This window comes from Xiphophorus maculatus, chromosome 16, assembly GCF_002775205.1.
Source record: "Xiphophorus maculatus strain JP 163 A chromosome 16, X_maculatus-5.0-male, whole genome shotgun sequence".
In the NCBI taxonomy this organism is placed as follows: Eukaryota; Metazoa; Chordata; class Actinopteri; order Cyprinodontiformes; family Poeciliidae; genus Xiphophorus; species Xiphophorus maculatus.
Window position 1 is genome coordinate 1579179 of NC_036458.1, and position 26881 is coordinate 1606059.

Here is a 26881-nt window from a genome sequence, read left to right on the forward strand (position 1 = left end):
CAATATGATGGGTTAGCTAACATCTCTGCAGACCCCACACATCCTGGACACAAACGGTCAGGTTGGAGATAGAGAGACAGGTTTTCTCTTTCAGCTACTGCAAACAGAATAAGCATATTTCCATTACCAAAACTTAATTTCTTGGTGTCAAAATGGTCAACATGGAGCATTAGCATTGGCTTCTATCTATGTGAAATCAGTATTTATATCAGCATGACTCATCTCCCTACCCTCAGCTCAGCCAGAACACCTACACACATAATGAATGAAGCATGCAAACCTGCACTGACAGCAGCAGCTTTAACTGCAGCTAGATGCAAATCTAGGAACTAAGCTGCATTTAGAACAATAAACAACTTTAATATTTACTCAGCAAACCCATGTGATTTTTCCAAGCCAGCAAATAATGAATCAAAACAAATGTGTTTGCTGACCAGAAAGATGTCAGGAAATATAGATGGGTTTTTATTATTTACCCTGCGTTGTCGTGCAGATTACCGACATTCTTAAGGTGCTTTAACGTTTCTGGAAGTTCTTGTTTATAGAAAACCTGAAAGATATTGAGATTCATTTAAAAAATATTTTTGCATAAATGCTACCCTGGACAAGCTGATTTGTTTTGCATCTATTAAAAAAACATCAGACACAAAATGAATGACTGCATAAAAAGTGACTGACCTAATTCAACAGCGATCCAGTCAGTTGGTGCTAGAATCAAAAATATCTTGAGGAAATAAGAAAACAGAAAATTACAACCCTAAGCATTCAGCTAAAGATTCACAGACAACAAGATTGAGGTTCTGGAGTGGCCTAATCAAAGCCCAGACCTGTTTGTAGCTGATGTTACAGTTTACAGAGCTGGAACAGTTTAGCAGGAAGAATGGAAAAAAACTCCAGCATCCAGATCCACACAGACTCCCTGCTGTGACGCAATCAGAAATGTAAATACTAAATACTGACTGGAAGGGTGTGAATATTTATACAATCACTTATTTTATGTTACAGATCCTTATCCAATTATTATTATTTATAGAAATAAGTTTTTACTTGGATATTTGAGGGTTTTTTGTCAAAGAAAGTTAATCATGAATGATTTGTAAAACATCCAAGGAGGTGAATACTTTTCTCTCTACGTCGCCCTGTGAAGAAATGCCACCCTGGGTGGAGAGCCACACCATTCATATTAAAATCAATCACTGAAAACAAATAAATTCTGCCTTTTGATTCCTGATGATCGATCTTGTTTTGTAACTGTAGTTCATCAGAATAAAATATAATTAGCAATGGAAAAAAGGCTGCAAAAAAATATAGATTTTATTCAAAATAAGTTTATTGATTAGGATGAAGCTACTGATCAATTATATACAACATCAAAAAGGACCAACATCAACATTATCAGGGAAAGTATCTGAAACTCAAACTTCCTCCTGAAGGGCTGAGAAACTTCTGGTGCTATTCGTTGATGAAGATGAGAAAAAAAACGCCTTAAGCCAGAAGTTCAAAGAACAAACAGCAAACGTCCTTCCACAGAATTTTCTCTGCATTTGTTGCAGATGTTTTCAGACGAACTCTGGTAGATCAGCTGGGAAAGCGTCTTAAAAACACAGGCAGGTTTTACAAAGCGGAAAGCTGGTCACAGCGCCACCTACTGGTCACACTTCGGAGCGGTGAATAGAGAGAAATCTTTTCACATCATTTCTGAAACTATAAATCATTTTAGGGAAACATCTACCAGTTTGGCACCAACTGGTTCTGCTGCCGGCACAAAACAAGTTAAATATAAAATGATTTTTTAAAATAGAGACAAAACCATCAAGGCTTGGAGAAAAGCAGAACCACAGTTTATTATCCAGCAGCAGAAAAAAACAAAACGGACTTCGGTGCTGCTTTTCCCGCCACAGGATTCCTCCACATCTTTCATCTGAACATCTCTGAGCTGATGTTTGGGTCAGTTCTGATTTATTTTCAAGAATACATTTTCTCAAATTGTCATAAAACAGGTTAAAAAACAAACAACTAAAACTAAAGAACAAAACAAGAAAAGCAGACATTTAGCCAACTACACCAAACCTGTAACCCATTTATTCATCCGACCACCGGGGGCGCTGTTATACGACGAGTGTTGCGATTAGATTTGGATAAATACACTGTGATGCAAGCATTAAATTGTTTTGATCCACTTTTTTTTTGTCTCTATCACATAAACAAATGTTTTAACAGAACTCCATAGTGGGATTTGGTTATTTTTAATAAGTTTGTGTATAAAACGATAATGAAAAAGGACTAATTATTATTATTGGTTAATCTGTTAAGGTTCCTTAACAATTCAACTAAACTTGATTCATTTTCAATCAGAAATCATCTTCAGTCTTTTAACAAGCTAAATCTGTAACATTTTGTTAAAATTTTATCAATTTTTACTCACATTAGAGTGAAATTAAATGAAATGTTCAGTGATGGAGCAGCATTGAAACTATGTTAGGAGTGTTCCACATCTTTCATAAGTGTGGACAAAAATAAAAATATGTACTAAAAAAGATGGAATGAGTGTTCATAATCAGTCATTCAAGTTGCTCAGAATACTTCAGAGTTTCTGCTGTCAGTCAGACTTAGTGGTTTTGTGTCTCCAGGGATAAATCAGCTCCCCGATGAACAGCTTCTTGACGAGCGCCACCCAGGAGTCTCTGGGGTAGCAGCTGTAGGTCGGCGTGCGATAGGTCTGGACGACGCTGCTGCACTTCAGAGGATTGATCTGCAGAGAAACGGCAGCGTCAGGGAACAGGCTCCACCTCCAGCACCAGCTAACGTCCAAAACGAAGCGTCAAACTGGGAAATCTCACCTCCATCAGCAGGTGGAGGGCGGTGCCCGGCTCCTCACACAGCACTCTGAACTTCACACCCTCTGAAAATGGAATAAAAACAAATTTACACACGCCAAAGTTTCCGCTTTGCAGAAGTAATGAGATTTACCAGCCAGTCTGTAGGGCCGACAGATCCGCAGCGCCATGGCGAACAAAGGGAAGGAGTTGATGAAGTCAACGCTGAGATGCAGGACGCCCTGGAACAGCACCACCACCAGGCGCAGCTGCCCCACACACAGGCACACAGAGGTGTGAAAAACAAACCAACACCACAGCTTTAACAAATGTTTCTGCTTGTTCTCAGAGAAACCTGCAAATAAAGTCAGTTTAAAGATAAACAGGAAGGTAAGGGAGAAGTTCACAAAGCTGTTCTCCTGACTGGACCACTGGAGATAAACTAAACAGCAGCAGACCCAAAACTGATCTCCAGGAAAGGAGAAACAGAGCTGGGGTTCAATTTATTTATGATTACATAAAACATGATTCACTAAAAACTGTCGGTTAAGTTATTAAAAGTCACTGAGATGAAAACTTTTCCAAATCCCAGCTTCAGCTTTTCTTACCAGGGTGAAGACCAGGTAGTACAGCGCTGTGGTAGGAAGCAGGAACAGCAGGATGGTGAACAGCAGCGTTCCGATGAAGAGCTGCAGCAAAAACACAACCGACCACAGGACTGAAAATGACTGAAAAACCTCAGAAAGTCAGGCAAACTGCTGATTAACACCATCATTAATGAAGAATACTTAGTAAATCTGACCGCTGACTTCCTTAAAGAGCTTTCCTTCATGGACTGATGGTTTCTGGCTGTTTTCACAATAAAATTGCAAAAACTAAACAATTTGAGCAATCTGTTCCCCTCTTCGCCTGTGGAGGCGCTGCACCAAGAACAGCTGAAGGAAACGACTTGAAAACCTCAAAATAAGGTGCTGAGCGCAACTTCCTTCTTCAAATTTAAACAAAAAAGGAGTGGCGTCATATTTTAGTGTTTAGAGGATTTCTCTTTTTAGCTAAAAACCATGAGCCATTTCTCCAGCTAGGCCAGTGTGTTGGTTTTATTGTATTTACCCAGAATGATTTTAAAGAATCTTTCCTTCTTTAAATTTGTGACACAAATCTCTTTCTGAGCGGGTTTTCTTACATTATGTGATGAATTTTGCGATTGAGATAATTCAGGTAGATGTAGTACATCAGGAAAGTCGAGGGAAGACTCACCTGGTCCAGGTCGTAGGAGCACGAGTCGACTCTCTGCCGCAGGACGTTCCACTTCTTCCCCCTGAAGAGCCTCCAGAGAGACGACAGGCCGTAGATCTTCAGGCAGTAGAGCCTGACGGAGAATCACAGAGCCGTCAGTCACTCCTAACTGTCAGCCAGAAAATGACCGTCCAACGTTTCCATTCACTCATGAAGATCATTAGTTTTGGGCATTTATATATAAACATAACATAAAACAAATTTGACACCTTGAAATTGAGCCTCTATCTCTTTAAGTAGCTTCTACTCTTTCTGCCTTCAACAATGGTTCTCATTATTCCATTGACAACCGTTTTTTGAGGTTATACGTAATCCTCCCCTTTATTTAGAGCAGAGAAGTCTTGATCCATCCTGACCAGGAGAAACTCAGCCAGGATCAGAGACAGGAAGTAGTTCAGGAAGGTCCAATCCAGCTGAGAACGAGTTGGACTTTCCCTATTTTATCACTAAGAGAAATCTCTGTGCTCCTTATTTCTGGGTTGGAAACAAAGAATAAAACATTTCTAAACTTTATCTGCAAGAAGCAGAACAAAGGCCGATGAACCTTCAAATGAAGCATAAAAAACAGTTCAGCACAAAAAGCCTGAGGAGATAAAGTCTCTTCTTTGAAGCTTTTAATGTAAATTTCCAAATTTGGTTCATCGGAGTTCCTGGAGACAGATAATCTGCTCCCAGCCATCATAAAATAATCATCATGAACTAATTTTCCATGAAGCTGCCTGAAGTCAGAGGCAGGCGGCTCCGTCCTCCTCCTGCTGAGAAACTCTGACAAAGCTTCTCAAAGTGAAGCTACACGCGTGGCTGCTCAAAGCGGAGCAGCATGCATGCAGCAGGAACGGGGAAACATTTCAGCGTGACGCAGGCGAGGGGCACTATCTTTAGAGCAGATGTTTAATTCAGAGGTTCCTTCCTCTGCTTTCATCAGGATCAGGCGCTGATTCTCCAGAACCGAACTGGAGCTGCAGACAGGCGAGCAGCTGAGAGGGGAACCAGGAAGTAAACATCAACAACCAACCATCCATCATCCATCCAACCAACCAAACAACCATCCATCATCCATCCAACCAACCAACCATCCATTATCCATCCAACCAACCAAACAACCATCCATCATCCATCCAACCAACCAAACAACCATCCATCATCCATCCAACTAACCATCCAACCATCCATCCAACCAACCAACCAACCAACCAACCATCCATCCATCCATCCATCCATCCATCCATCCATCCATCCATCCATCCATCCAACCAACCAACCTTCCATCCATCCAACCAACCAACCATCCATCCATCCATCCATCCATCCATCCATCCATCCATCCATCCATCCGACCAACCAACCAACCAACCAACCAACCAACCAACCAACCAACCATCCATTATCCATCCAACCAACCACCCATCCATCCATCCATTGGTTCTGATCTCATAATTTAACTCAGGAAGCTTTCTTCAGTCCAACTAATTATCCAGACTGCTCTTTGAATCCTGATCAATAACTGATAACCATTAGAGAGAGCTGGAACATTGATTAGCTGTAAATCAAAGCTTCAAGTTTCCACTTAGCTCCGTCAGACTGAAGCATGAAACCTCAATCCGTCTCTGCACTTCCTGCTGCAGCAGAGGAACCGAATAACTCCTCCAGTCAGACCAAACTTCCACCATTTTAGTTTAGTTTGATTTAACTTGAGACGGTGAAAAACATTGTGTTTTTATTCAGAGGATGTAAATATCTGGTTTCAATGGCACATGTGTGAATTTTCACTAGGAACACCACTTCTCTATTTGCTCCTGGTGCATGTAGAGATCTTTAACAGGAGGCACATATCCTCACAGCTGGACCGTATCTGGATAAAAAAAATGAAATCCAACCCAAAAATGTGAAGAAAACGTGCAGCTGTGAAAGTCAGAACCTGCAATTACAGAAACAACAACAACTACGGTTCTCCTCTGAGAATAAAGGCAAACATCTCTAAAATAACTCAGTTATTTTTATTTAGTCAAGTTTAAAATCTTCTGAACCAAAATCTGATGAAAATATTTGAGTTTTACTCAAATAAACAGAATAAGTCTCTTTACAGACGTCCTAAATTAAAATGTCTAACAAACACTGCCCCCTGCAGGCTTTTAAACATATTACAGTTTTATTACAAATCTAGAAACTGGATTAAAATCAGAACAAATCAGATGTTGGGACGACACTAAAATGTACAACAGAGTATTAGGCTGAGATTTTTTGTAGTCTTATTATGAAAATAAAGATGCAATATTACCAGGAGAAAGGGATTAAAATTATGAGCTTCAATGAGTAAAAAGCTTTGATAGTTATAAATATCAGACATGATCAGTTCAGCAATTCAGTGATTCTTTCTGCTACTCAGTTGTTTGGAAGATCATTTCAAAGTGATAATAACTTGATGCTGATGTGATAAAAGATGAAATATTTCCTTATTTGTAACAAGATGCTCAGCATTCCTCATTTTAACCCAGTGGTCAGACTGGTCTTTCCTGCAGGAGTTATTATAAAATCACTACTTTATTCTCCTAATATTACGACTTTATTGTCAAATCAGTATAACTTTATTTTTAATTTAAAAGCAAATATTTACTTAGAATGGCCCTGATAATCCATTGTACAAAGGCTTTAATTCCAACACATAGCTGGCCTTTTGGTTTGCTTAATATGAACGAACGTCCATCCATCCATCCATCCATCCATCCATCCATCCATCCGTCCATCCATCATCCATCCATCCATCCATCCATCCATCCATCATCCATCCATCCGTACATCATCCGTCCATCCATCATCCATCCATCCATCCATCCATCCATCCATCCATCCATCCATCCATCCATCCATCCATCCATCTATCCGTACATCATCCATCCATCCATCCATCCATCCATCCATCCATCCATCCATCATCCATCCATCCATCCATCCGTACATCATCCGTCCATCCATCATCCATCCATCCATCCATCCATCCATCCATCCATCCATCCGTACATCATCCATCCATCCATCATCCATCCATCCATCCATCCATCCATCCATCTATCCGTACATCATCCATCCATCCATCCATCCATCATCCATCCATCCATCCATCCATCCATCCATCCATCATCCATCCATCCATCCATCCGTACATCATCCGTCCATCCATCATCCATCCATCCATCCATCCATCCATCCATCCATCCATCCGTACATCATCCATCCATCCATCCATCCATCGTTACCTGGCTCCGTAGACGTAGAAGCAGTAGATGTGGAAGGTGAACAGCGCCACCATGTCAGACAGCAGTGAGAGGGCAAAGGTCAGGCCGAGGCAGGCGGACAGGCCTCCGTACCAGAGGATTCCTTGGATGAACGGCGCCATCAGGTGGATGTAGCCTGCAGGGCGACAGGCAGAGATGAGCCTCATGTTGGTGAACGCTGCTGCTGGTTCTGGTTGGTTCTGGTCCGAGACTCACTGATCCACAGGTGGATGTGGTAGAGGAAGAACCGGCCCAGAACCTGGTCCAGGGCCCGGTTCATCTTCAGGCCGGCCGGAGCTCCCATCAGCCACTGCAGCAGCTCCTCCAGCTTCTGCGCCACGCGCTGTGGAGACAGAGCAGGGCATGCTGGGAAATTACCCGGCTACGAGTCACAGGAAGGAACATTTACAGTTTAATGACTTGAATGCAAAAATAACAAAACTGAATACCATACAATTTTTTTATCTTAAATGTCTCGTAATTTTTGTTTTTAAATCAGTTTTAAAAAATAAAATATAAAAATTGATTTAAATGTTATTTCTGATTGGCTGCCAGTGAAATTCATGAAGCCACTTTGCTGCTCAAGCAAGAAATGAAAAAGTTTGTGACAAGAAAAAAACCAAAGGAAGCAACACTGCTGCAAAAAGCCGTAAGAACAGTGGGACTAAAATTAAATTTAATATGATTAATAGAAAACATTACATATTTTCTTATAATCAAAACAGTGGATCATGTTGAAAAGTTGTATTATCTGGTAATAAAATTATTATTATTATATTAAATTATTAATAATTAAGAATTATTAAGAATAATTAAGAATTATTATATTATAAATTTTTCTGCCAAAGAACTAATGGCCGACTAAAATCAGACAGTAGGAGGCAGCATTTATGCTACATAAATATAATAATTACTGAATAGTGACTAAAAAACATTCTAAAATTTGATGTTTATTTACGTGTTTTGTAGCATTGTCTGTGGGATTGCTAAGTAGGTCAGAGGTCATCGCTGCTTGGAAAAGTTTGGGAACTCCTGGTCTAATCTCACTGACTCTTTGGTTGGATGGATGTTCAGACATCCAACCCAGACCCACCATTCTATATCTACAGTATATCTTATATAATCTCTATGTAATCTCTATATAATCCCATATGTCTGCTGTGACTCACGTCGGCGGCCGGCACCATGTTGCTGGCCAGCATGGCGATGTTTTGGTCTCTGTAGAGCCACGACATGAGCAGGACGCCCAGCGAGACGTCCAGCAGGACGGACACCAGGACGTTGGCCTTCCTGCAGACAGACAGGGGGACAGGTGAGAGGGACGGACCCGGTCTGACCCGGCCCCGTGTCCCTCTGGGACAGAACCTCCTCCCACCTCATGAAGTCCATGTGGGCGGCGGCCTGCGGAGCGGCCTGCGGAGCGCCCAGCGTCTGCAGCCGCTCGGTTCTGTAGCTCAGCTGGACGCAGGTGGACAGCTTGGAGAACAGGAAGCGCAGCGGGAAGACGCTGAGGATCCTGGGAGAGACGGCAGGAAGTTAGAGGGAGGCAGCAGAACCAGAACCAGAACCGGAATCGGACCGGGTTCAGGCTGGAACTATGACTCACTCAGGTTGAAATTAGTTCAGACGTTAAAACGTCTTCAGGGGATTTTCTCCATAAAACGACTCGATTTGGACGAGAATAAAACCTGATTAAAAATAAAAACTCTTTACTTCATAAAAAATTAATTTATTTCTGCAAATCATAACAAGAGAAAAGATGTTTCTAATGTTCAATGAGATTATTCACAAATTTGATCTTTTACTAACAACTGGAGAAAAAACAAACAACTAAATTAATAAAATTATCCGTATTTTATTATATTATTAAGAATCTGTTGTCACAAAGAGACACATTCTGTAGAAAAGTGTGGCGGCCATGTTTTAGCCAGCTGACTGGCAGTGTGCAGGAGGGGTCTCTGACTTTTTCCTGGCTTCTCATTTAAAACCAGGAGGAAAATTTGACCCATTTTTAATTTTTCAGAACCTTTTTGTACAGTGAAGCCAGAAATCAGTTTTGAATGTTTTTCCTGTCTGAGACGATTCGCATGTTTTCTTCAAAACTAATAATCATTTTTATTTACTGTTGTTTTTATTTATTTTAAATGTAACTAATAAGACGTTGAAGAAAGTTGTAGCTCTTCCAGTTCAGAGTGCATTTCTCAGTGGTTCTCCCTGATATTTAAAGTTTGCGCTCCAACCCGGTTCTCCTCACCGGGCGCTGCAGATCCAGGTCCAGACGGAGAGCATCCGGCCCAGCAGGAGGCCCAGCGGAACCGAGGCCCGCTTCAGCAGCTCCACCACGATGCTGGCCTCCCGGCCCTCAGACTGCCAGTGGGTCGACCGCAGCGGCCCGTCATCGTACCGGTCCAGGACAAAGAGCGGCTGGCTGCGCGCCACAGTCCCAAACACCTGAGGAGGAGGAGAAGGAGAAGGAGGAAGAGGCCACAAAAACACGCCGCACGTTTCAGAAATAACAGAACCCTTCAGAACCGTCAGAACCCGGATCGTCTCTGGTCCTCCAGTACCTGTCTGAGCTCAGAGTTCGGTTCTGATCCGTTCCCAGACTCCTGGGCCTCCACAGGATGAAGCTGCGACAGCATCACCTTCCTTTGCTCGTAGTGGACGAAGATCACCTTCTCCTCATCCTCACGCTCTGCGTCGCCGCCGTCCTCTTCGCTCTTCTTCTTCTTCTTCTCTGCTTTTTCTCCTGGATTCTTCCCACAAACTGGAGGAGAGAAAATCTTACAGTTTTTATCACCAAGAAAGAAATTTCTGAGTATGAGATGATTTTAGTTTGACTGAAATAATAAAACAGAATATTTATTACATGACTGAATAAAAATCCAGCTAACAGTTCTGAATAATGAGCATAATTTCTGCTGCTTCTCCAATTCAGTATGAAGGTTTTATTCTGTGTTTTATTATTGTTACATTTTTTATCTGTATTTGTTGTTAAAATGTTTGAAATAAAGATTTCAGTCATTTCAGAAAATATGTTTCTAAAATTCAATGAGATTATTCACAAATTTTATCTTTTACTGACAACTGGAGAAAAAATAAACAACTAAATTAATAAAATTATCCATATTTTATTATAGTAAGCATCCATCCATCTGTTGTAACAAAGAGACACATTCTGTAAAAAAGTGTGGCAGCCATGTTTTAGCCAGCTGACTGGCAGTGTGCAGGAACAGGTGGAAAAATGCTGATTTTTCCAGACTCAAAGGAGGAAAAAAGGAAGGAAGGAAACAACATTCATTTTAATAAATGAATGCTGTTTTTCATGTTTCAGTTTACTGTCTGTTTTCAATAAATGATTGCTGTTTATAAAGCTGTTTCTGACTGCTGCTCTTGTCCTGAACTCCAGCAGGGGGCGCTCACTCTGGTCCCGGCTGAGCACCTCGCAGCTGAAGCCCGTCTTTCCGAACTGCCGTCTGATCTGGAGCCAGCGCTCCTGGGGGAAGATGGTGCTCAGGTCCCTGAGGAAGCTCTCCATGCCCTCCTGCCCGTCTTTAGGGAGACTCCAGGAGCCGAGAACCGTCAGATCCACGCGGCTCTGAGCCTGCATCTGGGACGACAGCATAGAGGGAAGAAGTCCAATTAGTTACTGCGTTTTATTTAACCGGACCCTGATTCACCCAAACAAGTCTTTAAGCTGCAGAATGTAAATCAAAAAAATATTTTTTAAATATTTGTTTAAACTGTCACCAGGCTGAGACAGTTTAATATGAAACTGATAATCCACTTTCTTCCAGTGATCAGAAACAACCAATCAGAACAAAGAGGCGGGTCTTAGTACTGTCAATCATCCAGATTATATCACTTATAACAGGACATTTTTCCCATAAGTCACTTTATCTGCCAATGGAATAAGTACTTTATTATTATTATTAATTTTTAAGGAACAAACAAGCCTCTATATCTTGCAGAAAAGTTAGTTTGACTTGTTTCAATTTGCACTAGAAAGTAAACCGAAAATACTTGGTAACATTTTCTGTTTTTGCAGTGTAGCTGAGGGAGAAGGTGGAGGAGATTGATCTTTTCACAGATCTCATAGCAAACTGTCACAGTTTCAACTAATATGTAAAAAGAACATTTAAAAAAAAATAAAAGTTCCATACTGCAGATTTGATTCGTTATCAATCATATTTCCAACATTAAAGTCTCAACTGATCGTAAACACACCCAGAGAGCACAAAGAGATTTGGAAAATCAGCACATGAAAGTAAAATAAATTTATATCTATAGGATCTATTTTTTATTCACCACTGGACAGTATTTAGTGTCGCACCAACCTGCTGGATGTACTGCTTGACCTGCGCTGGGATGAACGGGTAGTGGATGACCGCCAGCACCACGGCCGAGTCATGACCGGAGATCCAGCGGCCCACCAGCAGCCCGCTCTCCGCCCGGTTGCAGCACTGTGGGAAGAAGATCTTCAGCACCATGGCGTCCGCAGCTCTGATGATAAACAGAAGAAATATTCATTTAGTTAAATGCTAACGAGTTAAAAACATTGGAATGAAGAAAAGGAAATGTTTCAGAAATAAATATCTAACTTGTCTGTTTGCAATAAAGATGTACTGTATGTTTCACTTTTTGAAGTAAATAACTGTAATAAATTGATTACATTTCGATTTAATGAGATGAACAGGTTCCTGTTTTTATTTTTGTACAAAGACTAAACTGAAAACAGGACAATTCATCCTTCTTCCATTGGGTTTGAAAGGTTAAATCTAAATCAAAGCAATTAGTAATCTTCATTAGCAGCAAAGTTAACAGCAAAAACGAATAAAGGTAGGAAATGTAGCATGCGCTGGGCGGTGATAAAAAGGTCAAAACAACTGGAGACATCTAAATCCTTTTAGGAGACATTGTTGATGAATTGAAAACAAATGGAAACGACATTAGATTAATGTAATGACGATTTGCCGAATCAAAGCTTGAAACATTCATTCATTTTAGGCAAACAGAGTCTATTGACAGATAAGCGCAATCCGAGGAAAATCTCCAAATCGGACAGTATTTGAGGGGAGTTTGGTGAGAAGGCTGGCCTCCTTTCGCCCTTCACTCGCCCCGTTGTGGTTGTCATAGCAACACGGGGAGCCCTGGGCTGGAATCTGATTGATTTCTGCGGCAGCGATCTGGATTTCACAACTCAGGAGCAGAAAGTAGGTTAACTGTAGTGCTAGATGATAACAAAATACGAGGCTGACACCCGAAAAATATTTATTAGCAAAAGCGATTAAAATGAAGAGGTAATGTTCGTTTATTAGGTTCTTCCTGTCAAACTCCTGCTGGCGGCTCATTGATTTAAAACGCTTAAATCTTCGCTAAATTAAAACGAGAAGCTCCATTAAGCAAATAAACTGTTGATCTGACAGAGAGCATGATGGAAAACGAGGCGAGAGTGTGATAAACTTTAATTTTACCTTCCTTAACGCAATTAAATGGTGTCTCCTTGAGAGTCCGGTTCTTCTACTGCAACATCGCCGCCATTTTATTTGTTTATAGTCCGTCACTTAAAGTGTCCGGACAGAAACAGGCGTGTTTGTTCTGTTCTCTTCTACAAAGGTGTGAAAAACCTTTAAAATGCATGGAGAGCATTTTGTTGATTGAAAAATATATTTTAATATATGTTTAAAATTACTTAATCCAACAGACAGAGTCATAAAGCTATGTGCAAAATCTGCGATTTTAAAGTATAATGAATAAAACATTTGTATAAATAAATTACATAATTACAACATAATAAATTCAGGCAAAATTATAGGCTATCTTCTCCAAGTCATTTTTTTCAGTACAAAACCTACGAAACTAATACTTACAGTCGGTAATATATATATAATATATATATTTGTTAGAACTGAGTGAAATACTTACAGGGCAATATTTATTCTTTTGTCATTATATATTTTATTTCTGAGTTCTTGATTCAACTTTATTAATCATTTTTATCAAAGCCATGGATATTGACTAGGCTCAGTTTTTAATTATTTATTTTATTATTTTTGACCTTTCAATATTGCTACTTATTTTGTTCTTTTAATATTAATTGTTTAATATTTTAGTATTTTCTTATCAAAAGCTACTTTTGCATTTAATTTTATTGGTTAACCTATTTAATATATTTTTTAACAAAATTGTGGTCCATTTATTAATATGTATTTTTTATTCCTTCATTTACATCTGAGTATTTTTACTATTTGCTTAATATAATTGATATGTTGTAGTTACTTTTAACTACATAATAAATTATTTCAATAATTTTACAGATTTTTTAATGATTAGTAATTCTATTATTTGGTTTACATCAGGCTAGTTCTATCATTTCTTTTGAAAAATAATCTACTGTGTGTCTTTGTAACAACTTTAAAACCATAGACAGACTTTTAAAAAACTGTAATGTTATACAGAATAATAGTTTTATTATTGCAATGAATAAATTGCAGCTGATTTGTTACACTTATATGTTGACGCACATGGTGTTAACTGTTTGTTTCAAAGCAGTTGCATTTGACATTGCAGGATTATTATCTGATATTTAAATTTATACTAAATGTAAACTTTTTTTAAGTTTATGTAAGAATAAATAGAAAGTTTGATCTGTTTTTTACTCACCAGGTCAGGCTGCTGCTGTTAACATCCAAACTGTAAAGAGTTTTATCTCCTCCCGCAGTGACACCGCAATAAAAGAGCGGGAAGGAAACTTTCAGCTGATAAAGAAGATCTAAGCTCCGTTTCATGGAAGTTTGTAATTTCACTATTTTATTTGAAATGTGTTTGATTTAAATGTCAACATTTAATTTGAAAAACCACTAAAACATTTTAATAACAACTTTTACCCATTATTAACATCATTAGTAAATCATTTTGATGTAAAACAATATTAATTCAATTGAAACTACATTACCCAGCAGTAGCAGTAAACCTCGCATTGAATTATGGGTAAGCAGGAAGTAAACAAACACACGTGGAAGATGGCGCTTTCAGAGCAGAAAGAGGAGAAACCTGAGGATATTTTAAGGGATTTTCGTGCCTCGTTTTTCTCCATGAACCGATTGGCTTCGTTTCCCTGGACGGTGAGTTTGAGGCGCCGCCAAACTCCGTTGAAAATCTGCCTGATTCTGCTGCGAGGCGATAATTTAAAACACCCACTGAGATCATCTGCTGGGCATTAATCACACATAAAATGTTTAAGTGTTTGAAAGCTCCGGCTGCGAAAATACTCAGCAATAGGTTTATATTGCAGCAAAAATGCTTATTTTTATCGTAAAATCTTCAGTCTGGAACTAATTTCTAGAAAACCGCAAAGATGCTGAAACACTGAGTTCCTTTAAATCAAAACTAAAAACCAAACTGTTTAGAGTTGATTTTATTGGTAGTTATCTGCGCATTGAACAACTTATTTGATGTGCATTTCTAGATGATGGCGTTTTCAATAATGTGTGTATTCCTCGATTTATAATTGGTTACTGTATTTTGTTTTTATGGTGTAAATCACTTTGTTGTTGAAATCAAATGAACTTGATGTTTAGTTTAGTTTAATATTTAGATATCAGGACAACATAAGCAAATCTGGTCTGATATACAAAAAAACTCACTCAACTATTAAGAGCCAAATGCACAACTTTCTCCATAGCACTTCAATCAGATTGAGGTCTGGACTTTGACTTGGCCAATACAACAGTTTGTGTCTCTTCTGTTGCATTTGAGGTTCTGTGTTTTGGATTATTTCTGATTTAGTTTTAGACAATGGCTCCAGAACTTATGTCTCTTTGCAAATCAAAGTCATGCAGCCATGTTGTTTTCTAAAGGATGAATCTTGCTGGGTTTTTTTTTTAACAGTTTCTAGACAGCGAGCTGCAGAGCAACAAGTCATCAGAGTTCATCTCAGAGCTGCTGAAGCAGGTGGAAGGATCCTCACAGAACTTTACTTTCTGTTTAATCTGAATTAAATCTAAAATAATCCAGGGTTTTTGTGTTTTTACAGACATGTCTTCATCCTCTGTGTGGAAAGTTTCCACCATCGGTCCGATTCAGGAGGATTTTCCTCTCTGAGCTCATCAAACGGGTCAGTTTCATTAAGTTCACAACAACAGAAATGATTTTCTTTCCCAGTAATTTCTGATTTTCAGTGATTCCTACTAACAGGCGTTGTTGTTGTGTGTCTGTGCAGCAGGAGGCTGCAGGCTGCGATCCTCTGGATGAGCTGTACGACGCCCTGGCGGAGGTGCTGGGGGTGGAGGAGACGCTGCACTGCCACAAGAGCTACTTCCTGGTACTGAACGCCTCCGTCACTGGAGCAGAGAACCAGAATTTAATAAGCAGAATCAAACTAACAGTTTCAGTCCATCCACTGCAATAAACAGCACAATTTCATAAGTATATAAATCATTTTTTAGTCATAATTTAAATGGAATTTGAATTAAATTAATTGAATATTTGTTTAATAATTTATGTAATAATTCATAATCATTTGAGTAAATGTACAAGTTGTGTAATTAAATTATAACATTTGAACTTTTTAATTCAATTAATGCCTGAGCTTGCAGTTAATGATAATAACATGCTAATACTAACAATTACATATAGTTTAAATGACTAATTTAAATTTAGTCATTTAAATTATGACTAAATGCATTTGGTTGTGATTAGTTTGGATGTGGTTTTTGTGCCGCAGCCCACCGGAGACGCCATCAGCCTTCTGGAAAACGTGGCTGTGATCTCCGAGGGAACGACGGGCCTGGTGACCTGGGAAGCTGCTCTCTACCTGGCTGAGTGGGTTCTGGAGAACCCACAGGTGTTCACCGGCAGGTGTGACCTCACCTGAACCTGAGCCACGCAGCGGAGCCGTGTGCAGCTACACAGCAAAAAATTAACAGCAATAATGAATACTTCATACTTATGAATTTATAAATGTCATGGTTTCAAACTGAATTAGCTACAAAATTAAATATAAAACTAAATCAAGTAATAAGTTTAAATTTTTAGTTCCAAACTAAGCATTGCATTTTCATACCAAAAATGTTCCTAAAGTAAATATTTAGCTTAAGCTAAATATTCAATTCATAAGCTCAATATTTAGCTTAGAAAATATTAAGTTTGGAAATTTAATATTTAGGTTGAAATTAAATATATAACTATCTATTCCAAATCAAATATTTATTTTAAATGTTTAGTTCCAAATTAAATACTTATTTTCCAAACTAAATATTTAGCTTTTGTGTTATTTACTGTGACTTTGTAACTGAGTGAACAACATGGTGAAAATGACTTTTCAAAATGAACACCCAGTTTTTTCTCAAAATCAAAATATTGCTGTTATTTGTTTTACTGCGTAACTTTAGAAACGGGTCCCTATAGAACTCTGGGTCCTGTTTCTAACAGACTCTCTCCTGCAGGTCGGTTCTGGAGCTGGGAAGTGGCGTCGGATTGACCGGAATCACTGTGTGCCGCTCCTGCAGCCCGGTCCGGTTCGTCTTCAGCGACTGTCACGCCGTGGTTCTGGAGAAACTCAGAGAAAACGTCCGTCTGAACGGCCTCGGCGGCGGGAAGAGTCCATCTGTCACGGTGGACCAGCTGGACTGGACGACGGCGCCGGAGGAGCAGATCCGCCAGATCCGACCCGACACGGTGATCGCTGCAGGTCCGGTCCGGCTCGGCCCGGCCGGGTCGAGGGCTGTCATTATATTGAAATGTTAACAAATCTTCTGTTGCCCTTGGTTACAGGAGCAAGCTAAAAATAAGCCTAAGATCCCAGATGAGCAGACTAATGATATCAACAAAAGATAAATAAATTGAATGACAAGTTAATTTTGTCCAATCAGGCGTGGTCCTTTGTGTGGCCACGCCCCTCGGCTGACTCTCCTCCCGTCTCCTGCAGACGTGGTGTACGATCCAGAAGTCGCAGGAAGTCTGGCGGATCTGCTGCTGAAGATCCTGAAATGTTCGGCGGCGGCGGAGATCCTGATCTGCTCCACCGTCAGAAACCCGGAGACGTACGGCGGCTTCAAGCTGCGGCTCGGTGAGGATCACATCAAGACGCTTCAGACCCGGAACCGAGTTACAGAGTCCCGGTCCGGTCCCCCAGAACTGGGTAGAGGACCCAAAAACTGTACTCGAGTAAGAAGAGTAGCACTACTTTAGCATATTTTTACTCAAATTAGAATAAAAAGTGGACGTCCAAGAAGTTACTCAGTGAATAAAGTATTTGGTGAAAAGGCAACTAAAGTACGGAGAACTTGATCGAAAAATCAGATTCAATATTTTACAGTGTCATCAGATTACAACAAAGTGTTAGAACCAGAATAAAGAACACGAGAAAAGTCGTAATAATACAAGAATAAAGTCGTAATAATGCGAGCATAAAGTCATCACAATAATAGTTGTACGGAATTACAGTCTTTGTTGTCTTATTATGACTTTATTCTCATAATGACTCTTATTCTGGTAACATGACTTCTCATTATTACAACTTTTTTCACATCATTTTTAAAAATTTTTTAGCATGGCCCTGATTTAAAAAAAAAAGCTTAAATTCTGGTATTTAGAAGAAAAATAATTAATACAAATAATTACAAAATAAAAAATTACATCAGAATCAGCACTTTTCTGTTTAAATTTTTATCAATATAAAACTTATAAAACTAGTACTTACAGTCTGTAAAGTGTACACAGTTTGTTAAAACTAGAGTACTTAGAGTTGCTCTAAATGTAACTAGTTACCATCCAGTGGTTCTTCCCTGCAGAGGCTGCAGGTCTGGGCCACCAGGTTCTGACCGGACCCGTCGGCGCCGTGTTTCCCTACAACCGGCTGGCTCCAATAGAACTCATCAAAGTGTTCAGGTGAGCCGACGCTGCAGGATCAACATTTTATTTACAAATTCACATAAATCAGGATTAAAGTCTTTTCTGTTTCTGTCAGAGTCCAGGAAGGCTGAAGCTGCTCTTCATCTGGGAGCCGCCAGCAGAGGCAGAACGTTCTGGTCCCAGTTATCGTCCCAGCGCTGCCCCCTGCTGGCGCGGAGGTTCCTCCGGAAAACTCCCAGTCTGCCGTCTGAGCTGGGAAACTCTGAGAGGAGAGACTGGAAACCAGCAAGGAGAAGAAGACGACAGATTGAGTCACTTTCTGGGACCTGAGTGGAGTTTTCCTCCAAAACCGTCTTCAAATCTAACAAAGTCAAACGTCTGTGCTGCAAAAGGGGTTTTGTGCCGCTATCACTTTAAATATATTAATAAAAAAGTTTCCACAAGTCAGAGGTAAACCCAAACTCAAGTTTACAAAATCACATAAATTTGGTGTCAATCAACCAGAGGTGGGCAGAGAAACCAAAAATTTAAAAAAGTAAGACTAAATATTACTTCAGCATATTTTTACTCAAGTAAAAGTAAAAAGTAACCGTCCAAGAAATTACTCCAGAGTAAAAGTATTTGGTAAAAACGTCTACTCAGGTACAGAGTAACTGATCAAATGATCAATCATTTAATATTTAAAAATTACATCATCAGATGGACCAAAATATAAAGTTAAGTGGAACTTTCTGTATTTTAAGGACAATAATCAGAACAATTCATATAATTAACAAAAAATAACAAAATCGGGGAAAAATAAATTTTTGTTAATCGTTTTTTTTCAATGAAAAACTAAATAAATAAAAGCTGCAGGTGTGTGTTTGTGTCTGGTGAGTTTTTGGTTGAAACATGTTTGTTTTTCATTCAGTGGGAAGAAAATCCAGAAATTTTACTCAGGAGTAAAAAGTACAGCGAAGTAAAAGTACTACCAAAAGTACATGTTTTTCCCCAAAAAGTACTCAAATGTAATTGAGTAAATGTAACTAGTTACTACCCAACTCTGTAATCAACTCAGCTACATTTGTGCAGCAAAACATTTTGCTTGTGCTGCCTTTGCTTTGAAGATATTGATGATGACCTCTGACCTTTGAAAACTTAATATTTTTAAAACGGTAACAGCAAAAATCTTTGACACCAATTTTTTTGGATGTAAAGACGGAGCGGGCCGACTTCGCTCACACAGACGACTGAATATCTTCTCTGGATGCTGGAACTGGATTCCAATCAACCGTCTGCTTCATTAATGTTGGACAAACATTAATAAACTACATGTTTTGGGTTTGCGTCAGTAAAGTTGTGAACGCAGCTGCGTTTGGTCCTGCGGGTCGAGCTTCAGCGGATCGTCTCACCTTGAGCTGCTGGGCAAGTTCTGCAGAGTTCCTGAAGATCAAACCGTTCACTTCGTGCTCCACCAACTCCTGCAGGCTGGAGGAAACATGGACGCTCTCACTTCATTTGAAAATCTAAACTAATATCTGTGCAAACACGAAGAATGGAAGAAAACAGGAAATAAAGGATGGAAGGAAGGAAAAGCAAATTAATGAGGAAAAACAAAAGAAGAATATAAGGAACTAGGGAAAATATAAGACAAGGAAAAATGGGGCCAAAAGGATAAAAAGGATATTATCTAGAGAAGATATAAAGAAAATTAGGAGAGAAAAGATGAAAACAAGAAGAGTAGAAACTAAGGACAGACGTAAGGAGAGATGGTAGGAATGATAAAGGAAGGAAGGAGAGAAAAGGGAACAAAGTGAAAAACGGACAAGAGATTGGAAGTTGGGAAGAAAAAACTCAAAGGAAGGAAAGTGGGACAGAAAAAAAGGATTTAGAAAGGAAAAGGAAGCTGTGGGTTCTGGCCGGTCCGATTAAAAGGTTCTGACCAGTGGAAGTGGACGGCGCAGACAGGAAGACAGCAGCCGAACATGTCCACCACCTTCATGGGCAGGTCCAGACCGCTGGACGACTTGTGGAGGCAGACGCCCAGATCTGCTGAACCTGGAGGATGAAAGGACAAAAACGACGATGAGGGACGAGAACACATGATGAAGGAGACGGTGAGGGATGGCACTTTCTGCCAAAAGTAAGTTTTGATTAAAAACAAAAAAGATGTCTGGCAAAGAAAAATCACTTTTAGTGAAGAATGACTTGGGTCGTTATCTTAGGATATTCAAATGAGGGGCGGGGCTTCCTCTATGGAACAGATCTTGAAATAAATAAAACTTAATAAATAAAAATATGAAATGGGACATTTATTTATCTGACGGATCATTTTTTGACTCCAGAGTTTTTCCTACCCAGCAGCAGCGGGTAATCCTCGGCCTCCAGCCACGGCGTGCAGATCTTCACGCGCTCCAAACGCAGCGAGGAGATCAGCTTCCTGTAGTGTTCCTTCTGAGGACCTTTTCCTGCACAAACGCACCATCGGACCCGTCACCAAAGCTTCAAACAACTTTATTCCCTCATATTTAATGAAATGTAGCTGAATTAGTTTGATGCTTCTGCATTTTTCTTGCATCTGGATCCGAAACGATGCTCCGGTTTCACCTGTGATGACGCAGACTAGCGACGGCAGCGGCGCTCCTCCTGCGATGAAGCCTTCGTACTCTGAAACAAACCGACCTGGTTCAGGTAAACCAGAGAATAAACCCGGTTCGGGTCGACTCGTTTCAGAAACCAAACCTGTACCTTGCAGAGAATCCAGCAGGATGGAGAAATCTTCGTCCTCTGCAGAGAGAAAACATCACCGGTCAGGAAGGCTTCAGGCTAAACATGAAAGGTCACAGGGAGGTCATTCACCCGTCCAGCTGGTGCTGCTGATCAGCAGAGCCGGCCGGTCCGACCTCAGGGTCACGCCGCCGTCGCCCAGGTTACGGAAGGTAAAGACGGTCGCCTCCGTCTCCCGAGAGTCGGACCTGAAAACGGATCAGGATCAGATTATTAAACACGTTTACAGTAAAAATATTAACAAAGGTCAGATTCCACCAGAGCTCCCAGTCATTCCAGTTCATTGTGAGGTGAATGTAAAAATTCACTTCGGATTCAATGGAGACATTTTTACCGAGTTCAAAGTTTAAACACCAGACATGAATGAATGAATGACTGGATGGATGAATGAATGAATGAATGGATGGATGAATGAATGAATGAATGAATGAATGAATGAATGAATGAATGAATGAATGAATGAATGAATGAATGAATGAATGATTCATTGTTTGGACGCTCAGTTTTCAGGAACAAAACTGAATGTTGAGACAAATGGATGGATGAATAATGGATGAATGAATGAATGAATGGATGAATGAATGAATGGATGAATGAATGAATGAATGAATGAATGAATGAATGAATGAATGATTCATTGTTTGGACGCTCAGTTTTCAGGAACAAAACTGAATGTTGAGACAAATGGATGGATGAATAATGGATGAATGAATGAATGAATGGATGAATGAATGGATGAATGAATGAATGAATGAATGAATGAATGAATGATTCATTGTTTGGACGCTCAGTTTTCAGGAACAAAACTGAATGTTGAGACAAATGGATGGATGAATAATGGATGAATGAATGAATGAATGAATGAATGAATGGATGAATGAATGAATGGATGGATGAATGAATGAATGAATGAATGAATGAATGAATGGATGATTCATTGTTTGGACGCTCAGTTTTCAGGAACAAAACTGAATGTTGAGACAAATGGATGGATGAATAATGGATGAATGAATGAATGAATGAATGAATGAATGGATGAATGAATGAATGGATGGATGAATGAATGAATGAATGAATGAATGAATGAATGGATGATTCATTGTTTGGACGCTCAGTTTTCAGGAACAAAACTGAATGTTGAGACAAATGGATGGATGAATAATGGATGAATGAATGAATGAACTCTTCCTCCTTTCATTTTCTCCATCCCATAAAAATAATAATAATGGTGATGATGATGATGATGATGGTCTCCAGCGCTCACCCTGAGGCTCTGAACTGCGGCTGAGTGTCGGCCATCTTGAGGAAGAGTTGGTGCTGCAGATCCAGAGGAGTCTCTCTGAAGATGGAGGCCGGCCGGTCGTACAGAGTGGTTGCCCTGGAAACCACAACATTCATCGGTCTGTTTTAAGCAGGTAGACACGCGGCCACACGGCTTAAGAACTAAAACGCAGATTTATCATAACAGCCAATTTTAATTATTCGTTTTCTCACTTTTCTTTCTAAAAAAATAAATAAAGTATTTGTGAAAAGCTACAGGAATTTCTGTTTAAGTACAAGAATATAGTCATAATATTAGCAGAGCAAAAACTCAATTTCACCAGAAAAATCTTATAAAATTATGAGAAAGAAAAGTTGTTTTAATGAGTTCTTATATAATTACTACTTTACCCTCCAAATATTACAAATTTATTCTTGTAATAAGACTTTACTGTTATACTTTTTCATCTTCTGGAATTGCTGTGCCTGTTTTCTTGTAACATTATGATTTTTTAGTCTTGTAAATTAAAAAAAAATGTATATAAAAACGCAGCCTGACCCTTACGTTTCATCATAGAGTTACCTGAATTCAAAGTCCAAATAAGTAGACGCTTTAAAACATGTTTGTCAAACAAGATGGCTGCCTTGGTGGAAAAACAAAACAATTCAAAAAAATTGACTAACTAATAAAGCTGAATCATCGCCCAGCCCCAGGTTATTTAACAGGAAAAACCTTTAGAGATTATAAACTACAACATTTAATATTTAACTCTTGAGTTAAAAGAGTTTGCAAACATCTGCAGATCATTAAAATGAGACGAGAGATTAAACGGCTTCTTCTTTCTGTAACATTTCAGTTTTTAACAGTAAACTGTCGGTAAGCTAATTATTTTTTTCTTGGTTATGTAAGCACACGTTTTCCTCTTCTACTGATTATTTGTTTTCTTAGTTTTTAACACCTGTTTGAGATAAATGAATAAAATTTCAGTTTTGAAGGTGCAGATATGAAACGGATCAGAAGAAGAGGAAGATGTGACGCCAGGAAGCTGATCTGAAGCTAACAGTCTTACTCGACGCCCCAGTTTTTCTTCAAGTCGTCCTTCATGGCGTTCGTCACACACAGGCTGTGGGAGGCCAGAGGGCCGAACAGGTGTTCATACCTGGAGAGTAAAAAAGAAAAAAACTTTAAACAAAAGAGACTCGACAAATATTATTTAAATGTTTTCTCATCTGACTTTCAACATTTCAGGCTGCAGATAAAACTGATTCTGAGTTTTCAGTCTTTATTTTGTTTCGTTCTTCCTGTTCTGCACTGGAGCTGCAATAAAATCCAGATTGTATTTTCTACCTGTAACGTCTGGCAGGTAAAAACACTTCATGCTCCAGGCATCAACACTCTGCATGCTGTCAGTTTATTAGGTGGAAAGACACATGGTCCAGATTTTAATACAAATATCTAAATACTTTTGAAATAAGACAAAACTAACTTACAAATAACTTTTCGGCAAGATGTAGGAGATTGATTTAAGTAAACAATTCCTTAATATTAATAAAAAGTATCAGAATATTTTATTTATAACATGGGAAAATATTTTGTTTTAAGTGAAATAATCTGCCAGTGACTGGCCACTAGGGGGCGTGACTGACTTTGTCTTTCCTCTGCCTACATTTCCCAGAATGCTGTGCGATTCTGGCAGGAGTTCAGTGAATATTCTATGTATTGAACACTCCGTCAGGTGCATCATTTACTGATATTGATCTCATGCCTATGACGATTGATTGATTGTTATTGATTAATTGTCCAGCCCTGTTTGCACATAAACAGAGTTTCAGCTGCAGCCGAGGCGCTGACCGCTTGGCGAGTCGGACCAGAGGATGCGACGCTCCGAGGCTCAGAGCCATGATGGTGTAGCCGTAGTTGTGCCAGTCGATGATGAAGGTGCTGCCGCGCAGAACGCACACGAGCCACGCCACCGCAATCCCGGGCAGCCCAGGAGGATTCTGGGAAAAATAAAACATTACGTTTGTAAATCTGCAGCACATTTAGAGCCAATCCTCCTCTTCCTCTGATGATGATGATGAGGACGAGCTGACCTGCATCAGGATGTGCGCCTGCAGCTCCATGGACAGCAGAACGTGAAGCAGCTGCACCGCCTGGACCATCGTCTTCGTCACGTAGGTCAGGAGTTTTGGTCCGACTGGAAAAGCAGCAGCCGGTTTTTATTTCTGAACTTTTGCTGCAGGAAAACAAACACGGCTCTGTTTACCTCGAAGACCTTTAACCTCTGAGATGCCGACTATCTGGATCTTCTCCTGCTTCAGCACGTCCTGATGGGGCTTCGAGTCTGAAAAACATCCACTTTCGTTCTTAAAGCTGGTTTTATTAACTTCTTCTCAGATGTTTTGCATTATGAGCAAAGAGAAAATTAATCATTAACGGGATTAAAAGTTATTTCTGTTTCACAATTAATAGAAAACAAACTGTGGTAAAAGTTCAACAGCTGCTGAAAGGGAAGTAATCTGCAAATTGACAAAAGATTCTGTTTCAAATTTCATACAAGAACTGAGATTTACAATAATCAGAAGCTGACAGATGACAAACACTTAAACTCTTCACTGTTTCCATGATCAGAAATTGACCTGATGTAGCGTCATAAACCCCGATACTGAACAGATAAGAAAACTGGGTTGATATTAGGATTGTTAGCACCGTCCAAATGAGATGTGTGTGTAGCAGCAGCAATACTACAGATAATATCAGATATCAATATTGGTCCAAACTGTCATATCGGTGCATCTTATAATTTCATTAATTTAATATTGTGTTTTATTTTAAAGTGGAAAGAACGTGACATATAGTAGTAAAATTTTGGTACTAGCCCATAAACAACCAAAAATGTTAAATAAAAAGGAAATTAAAACCAAAGGTCATCATATTATTTAATCTCATGTTAACTCTATTTACTAGTTAGTTGATATCTGAAGCCAATACTGGATTTCATTTAGAAGAATCCAACAAGTGCACGCCACACTTTCCAGAGGTTTTTTTTTTATTATTTATAAGCAATATGGATAAAATACATTTAGTTATTTAATGTAATAAAAGTGAATGCATATAGTATGAATTTTTTTCTGACAGTTGTTCGCATCTTCGGAGATTTAGACTTTCCAAAACATCTCAGTCATTTAGGTTTTCCAAATATTAACTCATTGTAAACTTTCTCTATCTTTATCTGTTTCATTCAGCAGATAAAATGTTTGTAATTCCAACAGGTGACAGTTTGGAGTCTCACCTAAAAACCCGACAAAAGTGACCTGGTACCGGTGTTTGCTGAGGGACAGAGCGTGATACTGCATCCGAGGACTGCGTCCGATGTCCCCCAGCACCAGGACGCAGACCCGCCGGTCCGAAGCGGCGTCCCGCTGCCGCAGCCTCCGCCAACACATCGACAGGATCCCGGCTGCCACAGCCAGGCAGACAGCCGGACAGGTGACACCGGAGTCCGCCACACAACACGAAACAAAGACCGCAAAAACGGCAGAAAACACGGAAAGTAGCGCCACGGTGGAACCGCACGGCGCCATGTTTGCTCGAGTCAGGAAGTGTGTAAAGGGGGCGGGGCTCGAGATTTAAAGAGACCGCACCAATCAGAAATACCAAAATAAAAGCCGTAAAAAAAGATAATTTAGCTACATATTTACTTCATTTGTTTTCTGGACAACAGGATGTTTTAAAAACATTGCTATATTTTGAATATTCTTTATGACGTCATACTATTATTAGTAAAATATTGAACTTCATTTGTTAATATCGTTGACATCTCAAAGTTAGTTTTTCTCCAATAAAAATGACTAAATATGTCACTTTTATTTTTGACGGTGTAGTGGTGGCTGCAACTTCTGCTACTTTTGTTGTTTGCTTATATTAGAAGCTGATTTTGGTGCGTTAAAGATGACCTAATTATTATACATTTAACTTCTGGTATTTATAAAAAGGCCATAAACATATTTAGAATGAGGTTGACTGATGTCACATCCACCATCTGACATCAATGACACTTTTCACTTTATAAACTTTACATTCAGTCCACCTATCTGAAATTATGTTCATCGCATTGATTCCTGCAGCAGCGTCTTCACAGGTCTGTCCAACAAATCAATCCTCCAGCTGCAGCTGATCCAGAATGCTGCTGCTGGAGTTCTCACTAAAACCAGGAAGACAGAGCACATAACACCAGTTTTAAAGTCCCTCCACTGGCTCCCTGTAGCTCAAACAATAGACTTTAAAATACTGTTGTTAGTTTATAAATCACTGAACGGTTTAGCACCACAATACATTAAAGATCTGCTGTTGTTGTATCAACCTTCTGGTTCTGGTTCTGCTCTGCATCCCCAGAACCAGAACCAAACGAGGAGAAGCAGCTTTCAGCTTCTATGCAACACAAATTTGGAACAAACTTCCAGAAAACTGTAAAATAGCTGAAACCCTGACTTCCTTTAAATCTCGACTAAAAACCCACCTGATTGGATTCGAAACGTAATAAATTACGAGTTTAATGATGGATCTTGACTTAATGTCGTGTTTTATTGGTGATTCTATGTTGCATGACTTTATGT

The 26881-nt window shown here is 39.5% G+C and overlaps 3 protein-coding genes across 5 annotated transcripts; 1 reads left to right on the top strand and 2 right to left on the bottom strand.

Annotated features, from left to right (window-relative positions):
- Positions 1-1308: 1308 nt before the first annotated feature.
- Positions 1309-12939, bottom strand: pigq (phosphatidylinositol glycan anchor biosynthesis class Q). Its single transcript, XM_014470298.2, has 14 exons — positions 12859-12939; positions 11722-11887; positions 10808-10994; positions 9952-10151; positions 9639-9835; positions 8760-8900; positions 8554-8674; positions 7601-7727; positions 7367-7520; positions 4074-4185; positions 3425-3505; positions 2971-3085; positions 2841-2902; positions 1309-2752 (listed from the first exon to the last, which is right to left on the bottom strand). The coding sequence occupies exons 2-14, from the start codon at positions 11872-11874 to the stop codon at positions 2600-2602; spliced, it is 1803 nt and encodes a 600-aa protein (XP_014325784.2). The 5' UTR covers positions 11875-11887; positions 12859-12939; the 3' UTR covers positions 1309-2599.
- Positions 12940-14370: 1431 nt separating this feature from the next.
- eef2kmt (eukaryotic elongation factor 2 lysine methyltransferase) lies at positions 14371-18443 on the top strand. Of its 3 annotated transcripts, none has more exons than XM_023348349.1 (9): positions 14386-14508; positions 15275-15337; positions 15420-15500; positions 15606-15707; positions 16110-16243; positions 16831-17075; positions 17313-17453; positions 18178-18274; positions 18354-18443. In XM_023348349.1, the coding sequence occupies exons 1-9, from the start codon at positions 14407-14409 to the stop codon at positions 18367-18369; spliced, it is 981 nt and encodes a 326-aa protein (XP_023204117.1). In that variant the 5' UTR covers positions 14386-14406; the 3' UTR covers positions 18370-18443. The 3 variants fall into 3 exon arrangements, with proteins under 3 accessions (XP_014325782.1, XP_023204117.1, XP_023204118.1); XM_023348350.1 differs by having other exon boundaries at positions 15609-15707; XM_014470296.2 differs by lacking the exon at positions 18354-18443 and having other exon boundaries at positions 14371-14508; positions 18178-18298.
- Positions 18287-25854, bottom strand: alg1 (ALG1, chitobiosyldiphosphodolichol beta-mannosyltransferase). Its single transcript, XM_005803221.2, has 13 exons — positions 25558-25854; positions 24532-24609; positions 24359-24462; positions 24117-24265; positions 23335-23424; positions 22269-22382; positions 21077-21192; positions 20966-21004; positions 20825-20884; positions 20575-20685; positions 20161-20275; positions 19630-19705; positions 18287-18513 (listed from the first exon to the last, which is right to left on the bottom strand). Exons 1-13 carry the CDS (start codon positions 25847-25849, stop codon positions 18379-18381), a joined length of 1479 nt encoding a protein of 492 aa, XP_005803278.1. The 5' UTR covers positions 25850-25854; the 3' UTR covers positions 18287-18378.
- Between the last annotated feature and the right edge of the window lie 1027 nt (positions 25855-26881).

Excerpts from the sequence above, each read along its gene's own strand:
- pigq (XM_014470298.2), bottom strand. The coding sequence starts at position 11,874 with ATGGTGCTGAAGATCTTCTTCCCACAGTGCTGCAACCGGGCGGAGAGC. Across the intron at positions 10,152-10,807 it reads GGTGCTCAGCCGGGACCAGA|TTTGTGGGAAGAATCCAGGA; the intron begins GTGAGCGCCCCC and ends TCTCTCCTCCAG. Across the intron at positions 2,903-2,970 it reads TCGGCCCTACAGACTGGCTG|AGGGTGTGAAGTTCAGAGTG; the intron begins GTAAATCTCATT and ends TTCCATTTTCAG.
- eef2kmt (XM_014470296.2), top strand. The coding sequence starts at position 14,371 with ATGGGTAAGCAGGAAGTAAACAAACACACGTGGAAGATGGCGCTTTCA. Across the intron at positions 15,338-15,419 it reads TCTCAGAGCTGCTGAAGCAG|ACATGTCTTCATCCTCTGTG; the intron begins GTGGAAGGATCC and ends GTGTTTTTACAG. Across the intron at positions 17,076-17,312 it reads CGACACGGTGATCGCTGCAG|ACGTGGTGTACGATCCAGAA; the intron begins GTCCGGTCCGGC and ends CGTCTCCTGCAG.
- alg1 (XM_005803221.2), bottom strand. The coding sequence starts at position 25,849 with ATGGCGCCGTGCGGTTCCACCGTGGCGCTACTTTCCGTGTTTTCTGCC. Across the intron at positions 21,005-21,076 it reads CAGCAGCACCAGCTGGACGG|AGGACGAAGATTTCTCCATC; the intron begins GTGAATGACCTC and ends TTCTCTCTGCAG. Across the intron at positions 18,514-19,629 it reads AACTTGCCCAGCAGCTCAAG|TCTCTCCTCTCAGAGTTTCC; the intron begins GTGAGACGATCC and ends GCTGGTTTCCAG.